Source organism: Gossypium raimondii, chromosome 2, assembly GCF_025698545.1.
Source record: "Gossypium raimondii isolate GPD5lz chromosome 2, ASM2569854v1, whole genome shotgun sequence".
In the NCBI taxonomy this organism is placed as follows: domain Eukaryota; kingdom Viridiplantae; phylum Streptophyta; class Magnoliopsida; order Malvales; family Malvaceae; genus Gossypium; species Gossypium raimondii.
The window spans coordinates 5,482,357-5,499,107 of record NC_068566.1 but is presented as its reverse complement, the minus strand read 5'-3'; the positions used below and the strand labels follow the sequence as shown (position 1 = coordinate 5,499,107).

Sequence of the window (16,751 nt, the reverse complement as noted above, 5' to 3'; positions counted from 1 at the left end):
TCATAGATAAAAAAACAACAAACTGATCTAAATCCGGTTGAAATACCTTGTTCATCAAATCCTTAAATATAATAGGCATACCAAAAATTCATAGTGACCATACCTCAATCGAAAAGCTATCTTAGGTACATCATCACCTTTAATCCTTACTTGGTAATATCTAAACCTCAAATCAATTTTGAAGAAAACACTAGCCCCACTTAACTGATCAAATAAATCTTCAACCCTTGGCAGATGATACTTATTCTTTCCTGTGACTTGTTCAATTAGTAGTAATCTATACATAGGCGCATAGTTTCATCTTTCTTCTTTACAAATAGAATTGGTGCATCCCACAATGACATACTTGGTCTAATAAATCCCTTATTTAAAAGATCTTTTAACCGCTCTTTTAACTCGTTAAGCTCTAATGGTGCCATCCTATATAGAGTATAAGAAATAGGTGTTGTAACAGAATCCAGTTCAATCAAAAACTCCTCCACTCTTTCACGAGGCATTCTAGGAAATTCCCCAGGAAACACATCTGCAAATTCTCTTACTACTTGAACTTGGCTAACCTCTTTTCCTGATTTAGATGAATACATGATATAAGCCAAATAAGCATCTGCACCTGAATAATCATTTTTCTGGTGATCACTGCAGTAATTATCTTGTTTGCCAATCCAGTTTGTAAACTAGGCATTATCACTTCTTTACCCTCAGTATTTCTCAGACATACACTTTTAGTTCGACAATCAACCATAACATTGTGTCTTGTCGACCAATCTAACCCCAAAATTGCATGAAACTCATGAAAACTTAACAACAACAAATCTACTAGAAATGTATGCTCACCAAAAACTAAAAGACAATTTATTATCAATTTATTCACCACAGTACTCAGACCCAAGGGATTTGTTACTAGTAAATTCGTTTCAGAGTATACTACCTCAATATTAAAACCTTTTACAACCTTAGAACAATTATACCAAAGCATAAATATTGTTTCTAAGAACAGAAAATTTATCAATTATTATTTCAGGTAGATCAACATCCCTCTTAGCTTTCACCACATAAGCTCTTGCTAATACTCCAGAACTTGGCTTACTAAGATTTCTCATCTGTCCTCCCAGTACCAAACCAAACATCCCTCTTAGCTTTCATCACATAAGCTCTTGCTAATACTCCAGAACTTGGCTTACTAAGATTTCTCCTCTGTCCTCCCAGTACCAAACCAGATTTAGCCGTCATTTCAGATCTACTCTCATGTTGAATATGTTGAGGACTTTTAATTGATTGTTCAATGCTTACTTCAATCTTAGATGGACAATCTTTAACCACATGATCTTTGGACCCACATCCAAAACATGCCCCTAAACGTTTCCTACATTCACCACCATGATTCACATTCACTTTTCATCATTCTAGAACCACTAGAACTTGCCATAGAAATAGATGATCTACTGAATCATTCACATTTGAAACTTTGTAAACTGTGAATCTTTTCTCGAAGCTAAAAAAAGTTTGATCTCTAGGTTTCTTATGGGCTATTGCTGTCATTACTGCAATAGTTTTACATTCAGCTACTACAACCAGTACACGAATCTCATCCCTTAGTCCCAATTCAAATTTATCACACATTTTTTTTTAGTCTAAAACATGTTCTTTACATAACGACTAAGTCTGAGAAATTCCCTATCATATTCCATAATTATCATTCTTCCTTGCCTTAAATACAAGAAAACCTTCTTCATTTGTTCAACATATATTTGATTAATATATCTTTCTCTCTAGAAAAAAGGCTTAACCAATTTTCTTAGGAATCACACTAACCAAGGCTTCCCACCATTGGTAAGCTTCTTCTTCTTCTTCTAAAAACGATATAACACATTTTAATTCTTTTATTACCCCACACAAATGAAATAACCACTACTTAGCCATAGTGGGATCATCACATTTGTCTCCAAGGAACTCCTTGGCACCTCTTATTTGGATTTCTCTTATAGGGTCAACCTTAGGTGAAGTCATAATAGGTATTGAATGAGCAAGGTGTGCAGGATGAACCACCTCAGACTGCGTTTACTGTGGCTATTGTGGTTGAGGCTCTTGATTGTTTCCCATAAACTAATCGAATAATTGTGTCATCATAGTGAAAAACACATTCCTAAATGCATTCCCTATATTATTAGCACTAGTAGCTTATTCTTGTATAAGCATATGACTTTCCATTTCCTCACTCGTGGCTTCTCTAAAACCGTCAAACATTTTCTTATCTCACTATAAAAGAAAATTGAGCTTAGTTAAAAACACTAAAGACTAAGTTAGAGGTGTACTATGCATGATAGGGTGTCACACAACCATCAGTTTTTCAAGAATCGGCTAAACCTTGACTTTGATACCAACTTGTAACACGCCAAAATCGATCCTTGAGGAGGATCCGAGTATGTCGTGTCACTACTTAGAAATCGTTATCTTAAACTGCTTCCAGCTTAAACTTTATAAAACCATAGTTTGAATTACGGCTAATATAGTAAAAAAAAGTAAAGTACCAGCCAATTGGCGTATAAGACACAATAATGTAATACACTTTAAAACCCTTGAAACTTTACTGTAACTTAATTAGAAACGTAGTTTATCAAACATAATTTGTAAATACAATTTTTTTCTAAAAAATAAACATTTTAACATCACCTTATCATGTCTTGCATACTACAAAATAATAGAAGTCTCACAACTGTAGAGGTCCTCTGGCGTAGTCTAACAAAATTTCCTCTCCTTCAACAGCAAGCCTGAGAAGAAAAGGTAACTAAGTAAGTTCAAAAGAACTTATTAAGCTCCAGCAAAAAAATATATCAATAGTTACTAACACTTTAAGTAGATCTTTTCAAAGATTCAAAAAAATCACACAAATTTGCCAGATAGCGAGTACCATACACAGACAGTTTATATGTCGGTTTACTTTTTCTTTGACGTATACAATACGCCCATATGACCATACAGACAAACCTTTTTCATGTCAGCCACATACCCAAAGCCTTAGTTAGATTCATATCATAAATTTCATTCATATTCTTTTGGTTTGTATCCTTTGTCGTGATTTTCCAGTCTGGTTTGCAACATACTTTTGCCCTACTAAAGGCAACACAACCATTTTCATATATTGCGATATGTCAGTTCAATGTACATTCCATCGGAGACAATGCTATGAATATACTTCCTTAACATTATTCCCATGATTCAGAAGTAGAAGGTAGTGGCTTAAACATGAAGAATGGTTCTTACACTTTAACACAAACCTTATAGACTCAGACTAACAACTCTAAACAACCATATTTCGTTTACACACATTTCACTTTTGCAGAGTATAAGTACTTACCTTATATGAAATATAAAGCAAGAATACTACACACATGGAAGTAAGATGGAGCTTACCAGAAATATAGCAATGTTTATAAAGCAAGACCTTTGCCTTTGTCACTTGGCCCTTCAATAGCATCTTAAGCTAAAATATGGATAATTACACTTATCAGATCATTACTCCATTGAATCCAAACATGCATGCAAGAAACACTAACACATAAACTAAAATCAGGAAGTTTCCTTCCTTGCATATAATTCTAACACTTATGCATGCAGAGTTAAAAATACGTAAATAACTATGAAAATAATCTAGATCTCATTAGTATTTACCAAAGAGTTAAAACATACGTGGGAGTTGGCTGAATATAGTGAACCCAACCTCAGCAAGGTTTTTGGACTTAAGCTTTGATAGAGAATGCAAATAAAATCAAGACGAAGATGGATGCAAAGAAAACACAAAAGTTTATTGGTGAAGATACTGATATCCTTATATGCCTAAGCACGAAGATAAGGTTTATTGGAAAGATCAAATTATTCCACTAATACTATTGATTTTCGTGATTAAGTGCGCTTATCATAATTTAAGTCTTATCAACTACAATATCTTAGTTCCACTCTAACCAGTCCTCACTAGACTAACTAAATAGTTTTATAAAAATAATAAACAAATCTATGAAACTACAGATTTGGCGACTTCGCCAAAACATCTGGGGTGGCGTATACTCAACAGAAGAATCTGTCAAACCACAAATCCTGCCAAAACATAGATTTTACCAATCGGCGTATAATCTCATACTTGGCCACAACTAATACTTTACTTACTCAAAATTACAATTAGTACAAAAAAACAATAACCATAAATAAAGACTTCACTGGGTGGGCTGTTGGAACACCGGCAGCCCTACGGCGCAGTGGAAAAATAAAACATCTGGCGATCCTAACCATGGATCCATGTGTGAGAAACAAATCGAGGTGAAATAAAGGTTTCAAAATTACCAAAACTTTATTCTGAGTACACAACGACGCCTCAGCAACGAGTAATCTGATTTACTATCGAACCAAGCCACAATCTATTGTGACTCTGGCCTCTACGTAATCCACCCAGTTGACAATGAACGGAAGGAATCCCCAAAACTGTTTTGGAAAAGACTTTGCTTTGACGGCTGCTAGACCCACCAAGCAAAGAAAAAATGGGATTTTATATCTCTTTTTTAGGGTTTCTAGAAATTAAATAAATATAACAATGTTTTTAAACCGAGAATTATAATTACATTAATTATAATAATGATTTCGGTAAACTATATAGTTATTTAAATTTATATACGAACCAAATTCATGTTCTCATTATGCGTACAACAACCTTGTACATATAATGTATTTGATATTTGATTACCCAATTAAATTAATTTTAATTAATTTAATTCAAGCAACAACCAAACACAATACCAACTATGTTTTATTCCGTTCATTTCAACTATAGGGTGTGACCCTGTAGGTTCTTGTAACATTAGCAGTAATACTAGAACGATTCCAATGTTACAAACAATGAGTGGCACCTAGCAATGCATCATTGCTACCTAAGTCACAAGAAATCATGATTCGACATAACTTTTTTATAATTAACCTTTCATGCAATAATCCTTAAGTCCTTTATCTCTGGATTGGACACAAGTCATGGAATAGTCACACTTGCATAGTCCATTCCATGTTCCTTGATATCTTAAGTAGACTATGATATACAAATAAGTATGACATCTTATATCAACTTATTTGAGTATGGCCATGCATTTCTAGTCTCACTCAATCAAGTGGCCTAAGATATTACTCCCATTATGTAGGAGGGACTTAGCCTATATCGATCAACCATATCCCTCTATACAGATCGTGGTATATCCAACATCAGCCTTTATAGAACAACCAGTTACGGTGTACATTTGACTATATCAAAATATACAACTCACGATGTTGGGATTATGATGATCTCAAGTCTAAGGATCATATACATATTAATCACTATGAGTAATGTTGTGACAATTACATAATAATCCAAGAAACATACTCATAACGGGTCAGTCCAATATGTTGTTCTCTAACACACATATTCATGCATCGATTTTGACATTCCATATCAATGACAACTCTTTATCATCAATCAACTACATGTTAGTCTTAATGCATTATTGTTGTCCTAGCCAACAATAATACTTGACTAAGGGCCTTTTAAGAATAATCATATTATTCTCGTGACATTATTATAAAGCAGTTTATTTATACACACGTAAAAGAAACCTGAAATAATAATGGTAACGCCTTATATTAATAAACATGATAAATCAAGTATGTTATTACAACCATCTCATGATTGATCTTTGGGCATACTCTAACACGGGCTATTACACATTATACTTTACCTAATACATTTCTATTAATCCATTTATTTAATTACCTATTTAGCTTAATTCATTCAATCACATATATACATGTTACATTCACAACTACCATTTGCAAAAGTACATTTTTATTATATACATACATATGATAATTCACATACTAACTTAGCATTCATATGATTAAATCCAGATGCCAAACATATAATTCAACATCATCAAATCTACCTAAATATCAAAATGACTTAACTAGGTACATGCCATTTAACTAACAAAAAAGGGGTACACAAACATTGTTGAGTTTGGGGTTCTGTCTGGATGCTAAAGTTGATGCTCGGGATCTTGCCTTAAACCTAACCTGCACACAGAAAACAAACTATACACTGAGCAGTAAAACTCAGTGGTATTTCTATAACTCAAGAAGTAAAATGCAAAATATGTCAATTAACATATTTAAACTAATATTCCATCTAACCAAATATCAACACCATACTATAAAGAACTATTTATGTCACATATTCCAATCTTTACATATTCAACAAATCGGTATGAGAATACATCGTATTAGCATATCAATTCCCGTATTGAATCAATTGTTTCATCCCATTTTTATATCGATTTCCTCGGACTTATAAATTTGATTTACATAATCATTCTCAGAAGTAATTCAATTCATATAACATTATCAATTTTCCATTTTAAATCCTTACTAACCTGACATGGACTTGGATAGATACGCGAATCCAACTAACAAGCAAAATTGGCATCCAGTGCTTCATTAAATAATATAAAGTAAATATATTGCACCTAGCGCTCATCAGTATGATCGAAGTGAAAATTGTGCCTAGCACTTATTGACATGTGGTCAAAGTAACTCGTACTCAATCTATCCTATGGCATGTTAACTATATTCGACTCTGCTCGAGCAGTTAATAGGGTAACAGTTCATCCCATTCATAATATAACTCAACTTTGTATTTCATATTCCAAATTCATCAACCAATTCATCAATATGCATATAACATAAATTGAGTCATCACAATTCAAAGCCAATTTCATAATTCCAACAACGACTGTAGAACTTTCTGCACCAACTTTACCTTAGAGAATCGTTCGCCAAGACAAAAGGCCTTGTTCGAGATATCATAGAGACGACCATGGAATTCAAACCTAGTTGTCAAAATTTGTAGTTTTGATATCCTTACGACAACATTTCCCTCATGTTGATTCTGAAGAACTGTCCAGGCTTCCTTGGTAGTTTCACACATAGATATAACCTTGAATTATTTCATATCCACACCACTGAAAATAACATTTAATGCCTTGAAATTTCCGAATGTTATTCTTTCTTCAGTAGTTTATTGTGTCTTTCCTTTTAGTTGTCTAGTTCCACCAGCTCTAGTGGCAATCGGTCGAGTCCAACCTTCTTCAACGACCTCCCAAGCAACAACATCAATTGACATAATAAATACTTTCATACAGGCTTTCTAGTAGGTATAATTTGATGAACCTACCAGAAGCGGAGCACGTGACACTGAACTTCCTTCTTTCATAGGTTTCATATCTGCAAACACTTCACCAAATCATCTTCAAACACCTTATGAAGTATTACTCTGATACCAAATGAAAAAGAAATTAATAAAAAAATGGAATAGTCCACCATTCTAAAGGGCTAAAACGAGAAATTGAACAAGAATAAAAAACAAATAGAAAGCAATGTAGTGTTAGGGAGACAGTAATGCAAAACCAAACTTTGCTAACGTATTTCAGATACAATTATCATACAACTTTGGAGCCTTGCTTAGAGTGTACTGTTATTTGATAAATCCAATCAAAAAATCTGTACTACTAAAGCTCAAACACCACTTTACAACTAGGATGTATGCAACCGCAATAAAGTACTAAATTACACTCTATCACACTCCCAATATGATTCTCCACTTAACATATGAATATTTAAAACACCAACACACCACAAATATAGTTCAACATAGATAATAAATAAAAAGGCTGGAAAACAAAATAATACTTCTATCAGAATGATCCAATCTTCTAACACGTAAGCCTCACCTCATCATGGTAATATACTAGTTATAAATAAGAGCAACAACAAGGAATACTGGCTTGATAAGTCTACTAAAGTAGTCGATAAGTCTTTTGGAATAGTAGATAAGTCTTCTGAGCTGTCCTCCAGATTCAAAAATAGCCAATAAGGATTGAGCAACTATCCTTATACCATTACACTAGCTTAAGGTCAACCACCATTCATTTGTTTAAGAAGGTATAGAAACAAAGCTTTATTTAAGGAAATAACCAACTAATATGACCCACACGAAACATAATCCAATTTTGTCAAATATGCAAAAAAAAAAAACAATTGTTTGACTGAAGCCCTACTTTATTAAAAAATCTGTTCAAACAACTCATAAAATAAAGGAAGGTAACATCAGATTCTAAAATATGTTTAAACAAGACACATGGCAATCAAAAGTTCCAATAGTGCTAACAAGTAGCTTAATCATTTTTCAAAAAAAAAGTAGCTTAACCACAACTTCTTTTTACTACAATAATGAAAATTTAATTTATTAATATATTTATTTGGTGATAAATTAATAAATAATTTTATCTTTAGAGTTTAAAGTTGTTGTTAACATAATAAAATAATAAATTTATTTCATAAAAATTAGCAAAATGATAAAATCAAGTTAAAATGGTTTCAATTGAGTTAAACATTTTCCATCATGTTAAAAGAGTTTTAAAACAAGTTAGTATTACTCCAAGCTAAAAAGTATCGATACATTTTGGCCAAGAATCGATGGTTTTCAAAATATCGATACCTACTCTAAAATTGATACTGAATTGACATTTTGTTTTCAATCAATTACAAAAAGTATTGATACATTTTATTAGGTATCGATAAATTGTCTTTGGTATCATTGTAAACTAACTTTAATGATCACTAAACCAGGCATTAAATGCTAATTGTATCGATACCTTTTGTTTTAGGTGAATTTAATGATATGATATTTTCATCCCCAACGACTTTATTCATATTTCCAACAACCACAATGGTTGGAAATGAATTAGAGGGTACAAATACCATCTTTCAAAGGTCCTATAACAACAAGAGAGATCATTAAGCCTAAAGATCAATCAATACAACCTTAGTGCTTAATTCTTTCATACTTTCCTCGTACACACTTGTGAGCCTTCGTTGTTATTCTTTAGTTCAAGTGTATTATTGTTTTTTTTTTTTTGCTTAATTGGCAAACATTCTGATCTAGTAAGGATTACTTCTTAGTTTACTATTTGTATTCTCTTTAAGAGGGTTTGAGTATTAAGGTTTGGGTAGAAACCTTGAGCGAGTTGCAATCTTAAGATTTTGGGTAAAAACCTTAAGGGAGATTATAAGGTTAAACATTGTCCTCAAAGGTTATAAAATTAGTGAATTTGGGAAAATCCTTAATTGTGGAAAGCTAAGATAGCGGAGTAAGCAATTGGGGCCGAACCACTATAAATTGAAGTGTTCATTATCTTTATCCTTTTCTTAGCAACCACAAGTTTTTAAGAGGCCAATTCACCCCTCTTTTGGTGATTTCGAGTTAAATTATCGAGCTAACGATGCCTATTAAAGGGGTAGATGCTGGCCACGAGTTTTAAAGTTGCTTCATACATAGGACGAGGATCAAACCCTCGACCGCTGGTTAAGATAAGAAAAACTTTTATCATCTTCCTTAATTTTCGTGATTATATGATTGTTATTTTTAGTTATATGTGCCAGTAGATATTTTAAATAAAACACGAATGTTGATGGCACATATTACAACAAAGACTAATATAAACAATATAAATGGAATAAAAACAAATAAGAAAAGCAAAATTTGGGGGGTAAATAACAAATGACAAGATGGGCTATAAAATGGGCAAATCCCTGTCCCTGTCGCAATGTTCCAGCTCCAAGGGCACCGCAAAAAGGCAAAAGGCCATAACACTTTTGTCAATATCCAATAATTCTAAACTATTTAGTATATGCATAATCAAACCCTTCATTAACTTCCTGTCGTCATGGCTTACATTGTTGATTCTAGAACATCAACCAACGTTTCTCACACTTAATTTATTTCTTTTTTCGAAATTTAAATGGAATACTTATATTTACAAGCCAATGATATCATTCCAATCAACCACCATCATCTCTTTCATTATATCAATAATTACATCACACAAAACCCAAATCACACACTCAACTACAAGTTTTATATATTATAATTTTTTTTACATCAAAATATAAGCAAATATCCTTTTTTAATATCCTTGTCCATCATTGTGTTCACATATTGGGCAACAACCAGTTATTTTGGTAATTACCTACAATATTAAATGGTCATTATAATTTCGTCCTTTTGCTTGGCAGATTCAATGAAATAGCTAGCATCTCAAGAATATGATGGTATCCAAGACTTCACATATTTAAACTCCACGTATCCCCCTATTATGTAGGACTTTTTAACCAATTATATAGGTGATGATTATTTGATTTTATATATGATTAAGAAAATATCTCAAAAGAATATTTATTGTTTGACATATTACTACACTAAAATAATATCTATAAGATACTATTTTGATAAAAAATGAAGTATTAATTGAAGGCTTAATATCTTGAGATGAAATTTACCTTTATTCAAGTTTGTTAATTAATTTTATTTTATTTTGCGTTTATGTGAGTTTGTTTTGTTTTATTTTATGATCATCGCTCCAGATGTGGCCTGGGTTTAAGTCGTGCTAGTCATGTTTGTTGTTTAGGCTTTGCCCTATTGTTGTAATTCACACACCAAAAAAACCTATTATTACATAACTGCAATTATTAATTCACTTCTTATGTTAAATCGCATGTGTATGATGATCGTGAAAAATGTTAAGAGAAATTCAAGGGTACTATATCTAGTAAGATTATCATAAATAAGGACTCAACAATAGAAAGAGGTTTTTCAAGAACAAAAATGTTTAAATTGGGATGCTTCTAACAAATTTAACTTCAATGAGATATTTACAGAGAAAAATAAAAAACTATGAATACGACACTTCAAGAGAAACAACAAAAAGAACCTACTATAGATTATTGTTTCTTTTGTGGTGCGACAGGTCATAAAAAGAAAAGTGTACCACTTATCATGCTTAACATGAAAAGAGAGGTATGTTTCTTATTTTTTTATTTGTTCTGAGATTAATTTAACTTCAGTACCTAGACAACCTAGCATTTGTAAAATTATACTTATTAATTTTTACAACTTTTTATAATTTAAAAATAAAATTTATTTGGAATGAATCTAGATAAATGATTGTACAAATTCAAATGAACATAGATAACTAATTTGTCTAGGTATATTCTTAACATGAATTTTAAAATAATTTTTTATTTTTATTTTTATTTATATAATATTTATAATGGTTTACAAAGTTTTAATAATTTTTAGAATTAAAAACTTAAGTCCAAGATAAACCTGGACCAATTGATGCCCAAGTTCATTCTAGACTTGAAGTTTTAAAATATATGTTTTAATATTTTTGAAATTTTTTATATTTCTGATGTGGACCACCACATCAGCACCATAACGATTCGCTCAATAATCGTTAATAGTCATGTCAGCAAACTGACAATCAATGATGGAAACTATTGGTTAAATAGTTGATTTGATAGAAAATCTAGCGTTCAAAAACTCAATTGAATGCATTTTTTTTCACGAGCTTAATGGCTTTTTATGAAAAAATTTAGTGGCTTCCTAAACCCTTTAGCCTTTAATTGAGAAAGGAAATATTAAATTGTTTACTAGAGAATTACATTCATTTATCTTATAAAATAGAATATTGTGAGAAACAATAAAAGTATTCTCTGAGGACAATTTAGTAAAAATATGTTTTAAGTGATATGATATTTTTTAAAATAATATTATATTTTGTCAATCAAATAATAAAATATTGATAAAAAGATTTCTCCAGTACCTTTCAATTTCGAGTTTGAGCAAATTGGGTCCTCTATAAAAAAATAATTTAATCTCTATAAATTTGAAAAATGAGTTATTAAGGATAATTAATAAGGAGTTATTGTTTTCTATCCATTTTACATAATATTGATTGGTATAATAATAAATTTGGCCTTTAATCTTTACATATTTTGTTAATTTAGTCGTGATTCAAATAAATTAAATTAGTATAGCCTCAATATTTACACATTTTATGAAATTGATCCTAATTCTAAAAAATATATGAAAATAAAATAAAATTATTTTAAAAAATAATTTAAAATTCAAACAATATATAAAATAATAATTTCTCTATTGGTTTATCCTTCAATTTTAGTTGAGTGTTTTAAGTTAGAAGGTATTTTATTTTTAATAATTTGCATCTTGTTATTATATATGTTGCAATTCTTAGCGATAATTTATGGGTTAATACATTTTCAAAATTGATAATTTGTATCCATTAGGTATCTTTTTTTTAGATTTAATTCATACTTTAATTTGAAAACCCAACTTAATTTTTAAATATCTGATTAATACAGTTAAATTTTAATCTCAACAGATTAGATTATGCCACGTGAATTAAATAGCCAATCAAATTGTGCCACGTGTATTAAAAATTTAATTTAAACTCTTCTTATTAATTAAAAAAATAAAGAACTTTAATTCTTCCTTCCTCCTTCGTCTCCTAGCTTCATCACCATCACCACCTCCAAACTCAGTTCAGGCCGCCGCCACCTCTGCTCAAGCTCCGAACTAGCACCGTTCACACGCCCCCCACCATCATCATTTTCCAACCAAATCTCACCAAATGGTAAATTAGCAAGGACAGAGGCAAACCCCATCGATACAAATTTCAAATAAAGCAGTAAAAAAATGAAAAAAAAATCCAGCTCAAATCATCTACGGAAACATGCCAAAAAATTAAGAACATAGCAAGTACGAATATTTTGACTCTGCTGATTAACACAATGAATCCCCAAAAGGATCCAAATACCCATTAGCAAAAAGGAAAATTGTACTCTGAGAAAAAAAAAATTTGTGTGATATAACCAAAAACAATAAAAAGATAAGCTTACCAAGTGGGAAGATAAGGTAAAAATTTGGATCTGAGAAGATAGAAAGATCAAAAGGGATGATGGGTTCTATTATTGTTCAATAACTAACAAATAGACAAACATCACAAGAGAAGAGAGAGTACAGAAGAGGGGTCTTTGTTTCTAACAATGATGGTTTTAAGATGAAGAGAGCGATAACAATAGCAAAAAAACAACAGAAGACACTAAAAAGTAAATGTTAAAAAATAAGATGAGAAAGTAACAGAGAGAGAGAAAGAGAAGACTTCAGTTCCTAAGGGGCGATGTATGGGTTTTGAAAATATTAAAATGCTTCAGTTGGCAAATGATGATGGTGGAGGCGTGTGAACGGCGCTGGGTCAGAGCTTGAGCGTAGGCGGCGACTGCTTGAATGGAGTTCGGTGATGGTGATGGTGATGAAGCTAGGAGACGAAGAAGGGAGAAAGATAAAAAGAAATAAAATTGAAAAGGTTAATTAATTAAACTTATTTATTTTTAATTAATAAAAATAATTTAAATTAAATATTTTTAATACTCATGACATTTTTTATTTATTTTCTGAAGTTTAAATTATTTTTATTTTCTTTTTAATTTTTAGATTTAAAAATATTTTTATTTACTTTTTATATATATTTTAGAATCGGATCAATTTGACAAAATATGTAAATGTTGAAGGTCAAATTTGTTATTATACCAATCAATATTATGTAAAATGGATGCAAAACAATAACTCATTTATTAATTATCTTTAATCACTTATTTTCAAAATTAATAGAGATTAAATTATTTTTTTTGAAAATGATCAAAATTTTAAACTCAAAAATAAGATAAAATTTCTTTTCTTTTTAAGATATATAATGTCTAGAATTACCTATAAATAAGAGAATAATATATTTCAACATACTCAAACTCACGCCTTACTATTGAAACGCTCACCTAATGTCGAATCAAATACAGAAATATCTGTTTTCTAACATCAAAACTTTTTATGTTGTCATACTGTTATAAAATCCATTTGTAATAATTTTTATATACATTTTATTTGGTAAAAATGGTTTGTAATAGTTATCCAAAAGGGCCTTCCTTTTGTATAATGGTGAAATTTGAGGGTTTTTTAGATTATAGAAATTTCATTTTAGTCTTATAATTTAATTTAATATTCAATGATTATAATATCATTTATTTATCTAATATTCTCTCCAAAATTTAAATCCATTAAATACCATTTTTTCACATGATTAAAAAATATTTATAAAAATAAAAGTAAAATATCACACCTCAAAGTTAGAACCAATTATCTGCAAAATTATGTGAACCCAGTTAAAATGACAGATATATTAACATCATGTTCCAATTGTAGTTTAAAGATGAGTTTATGGTTTACTGTAATCATTGATAGGTTGAATATATAGTGATGATGGTAGTAGTAGCAGTATAAAAAGGAAACTATGGAAAAAGGAGTTATAACATTGGAATCCATATATAAGCGCTGATATCATCTGAAGCTCAGAGCTTTGGCTATTTGCATCACCATCCACGTCTTTATAATAATTTAACTGCACCCACTATTATATATGACGAAAGCCCATTGATTTCCAGGCTGGGTTTGGATTATGGCTTAATTCCTATGGAAATTACTCATCCATTTACTTTCTTCAGAGTTCAAGCAGCAACCACAGGCTTCGCTTTAGAAGTCTTGGAGGAGGTGGTGGTTGAAGAGGAATGGGCATGGCGGTCTTCTTTCTTTGAAGAATTAATGTTTAGCTTTTCTTTTCTTTCATCTTGCTTCATCTGTTTTTCTCTGCACTCTTGACTACAAAACGATGTATCCCCTCTGCAATAAACCTTATTTCGTAAATAATTCAACCCAAATTTATTTTAAGGTATTGGCTTTAATCTGAAAACCAAGAAGCAAAGACTGAGTTCTAAGAGAGGTTAAACTGTTGTTTGGATGGAAAGAAAGAGAAATATATATATTTTTTCCCCTTTCTTTTCTTGTTCATAGAGCTTTAGTTTCAATCTTAATATGAAAAAGATAAATTGAAAAGGTAGGGAAAAAATACCTATACATATATATGTCACGACCAGGAGCTAAGCGGCGATTACAAAGCCAACAAGCTCGCAAAAAAGAAGCAGTGTCTGTGGTGCTACTGTCGACGATACGGTTAGTGAAAGAAGTTGGGTTTCTGGGCGACACCATGGCCAAGAAACGGTGATCGTAGAGGGAGGTACCGTCGGGGGATTCATGCATAGGGTGGATTTGAGGGGGAGGAAGATGAGATATGATTGGGTCTTGGTGGTGCTGGTCGACGACATCCTCCGCGTCGGAGACATCGACGGTGATACCCGTCATGCTTGTCGTCCTCTTGATCGGCTGACGTGAGCGTTTTCCGAGCATCATCCTGCTTTCTTTCTCTAGTGAATTGTAAAGATAGAGAAAGGGAGTGGAAATGGAAAGAAAGGTGAGGTGAGGGGAGGGGAGGTGGGAGAGCAGATAAATAAATATTGATAAATAATGTGAAATTAAGAATGTAAAAAATATATATTAGTTTAGTAAGGGAATGGAGACATTGCCAGTGGTGAAACTTCTAGAACTGTAGCCCTCTCATTCTTAAAGAAAATCAGTGGCCACTGGGGACTGGGCCTAGTGATAGCCTCGGGGTCAAGTCTGAATTAAGTTAGTAATCTTAATATAACATTTGTTACTTAAATTTGATTTTTTTTTTAATTTAGTATCTAAATTTTTTGGTTTAATTTGGTACTAAACTTGACATTTTTTATTAATTTAGTAATTAATTTTTTTTAGCCCAATTTGATACATGAACTTAGCTTTTTTTTTTCTAATTTAGTACCTAAGCTTTTTTAAGGTTCAATTTGGTACCTAAATTTAGTAAATTTTATACAAATTACGCAAAATACTAAGGGTGTTAAAATTTTTTGGATAAAATTTCTAGTAAGGGAATTACCAAAAAACCGTTTTCTTTGCAAAGCAAGTTATATGATTATTTGGGTATTTTTATCTTTTTATATTTTTATAAATCACTAAAAAATTGTCCATAAACTTAGGGGTGTGCAAATTTCGAGCAAAACCCAATTAATTCGGTCGGGGTCGTTTAATAATTGTTTAGAAGTTCGGTTAACGGTTAATTCGATTCAAAATCAGTTAATTAACCGAATTAATCAAAATTTTATAATTTTTTATATACATTTTACATATATTAAATTCGGTTAATGTTTTATATGTTTTATACTTGTTTTAACCATAAAACAAAAAAATATAAATTTCAGTTAATTCGGTTAACCAACCGAATTAACCGAAAAAGTTCGGTTCAATTAATTTTTTTTGAAAAATTTCGGTTCGGTTAAGAGTTTAAAAGGGTCAGTTAATTTGGTTAATGGTAGTTCGGGTCGGTTAACCAATTGAACAACCCTACTTAAACAAAGGATACCATTTATATAAAACTTTTTCATTTACTATTTGAACTAAAGCAATTTCTAGTTTTTAAATGAAATTGTAATAAATATATTTGTGTTCTAAATACCTAATTTCCACATGCATATGTGATAAGATTTCTAATAATATATAATTGAAAAGTATAAAAAATGAATTTATCAAATTTAAAATGTCATAAAATAAAGAAAAAGAAAGTAAAAGAAAAGAGAACAAAGAAAAAATATGTATTTCATTCATCAATAGAATATTTACAATATTTCTCCAAAGTATATATTTATAAATATAAGAAGTATAAATGATATAAAATTCTACTCTATTAATGGACATTAGAGTCCTAAAGTACATCAAACTTCTTGTCCTAATAGGCATCTACGGTATAATAATAAAATATTTACAACACTCTCTGTTGGATGTCAATCGATAAATAATGTGTCTCGTTAAAATAAAAATTGTGGCAAAAATTCTTAGTGAAGGA

General features: G+C 31.0%; 2 protein-coding genes across 2 annotated transcripts; both read right to left on the bottom strand.

Annotated features, from left to right (window-relative positions):
• Positions 1-266: 266 nt before the first annotated feature.
• LOC128033732 (uncharacterized) lies at positions 267-1,230 on the bottom strand. The gene is made up of 2 exons (XM_052621753.1): positions 1,088-1,230; positions 267-636 (listed from the first exon to the last, which is right to left on the bottom strand). Exons 1-2 carry the CDS (start codon positions 1,228-1,230, stop codon positions 267-269), a joined length of 513 nt encoding a protein of 170 aa, XP_052477713.1.
• Positions 1,231-14,269: 13,039 nt separating this feature from the next.
• Positions 14,270-15,337, bottom strand: LOC105787841 (FCS-Like Zinc finger 5). The gene is made up of 2 exons (XM_012614410.2): positions 14,886-15,337; positions 14,270-14,656 (listed from the first exon to the last, which is right to left on the bottom strand). Exons 1-2 carry the CDS (start codon positions 15,221-15,223, stop codon positions 14,485-14,487), a joined length of 510 nt encoding a protein of 169 aa, XP_012469864.1. The 5' UTR covers positions 15,224-15,337; the 3' UTR covers positions 14,270-14,484.
• Positions 15,338-16,751: the final 1,414 nt, after the last annotated feature.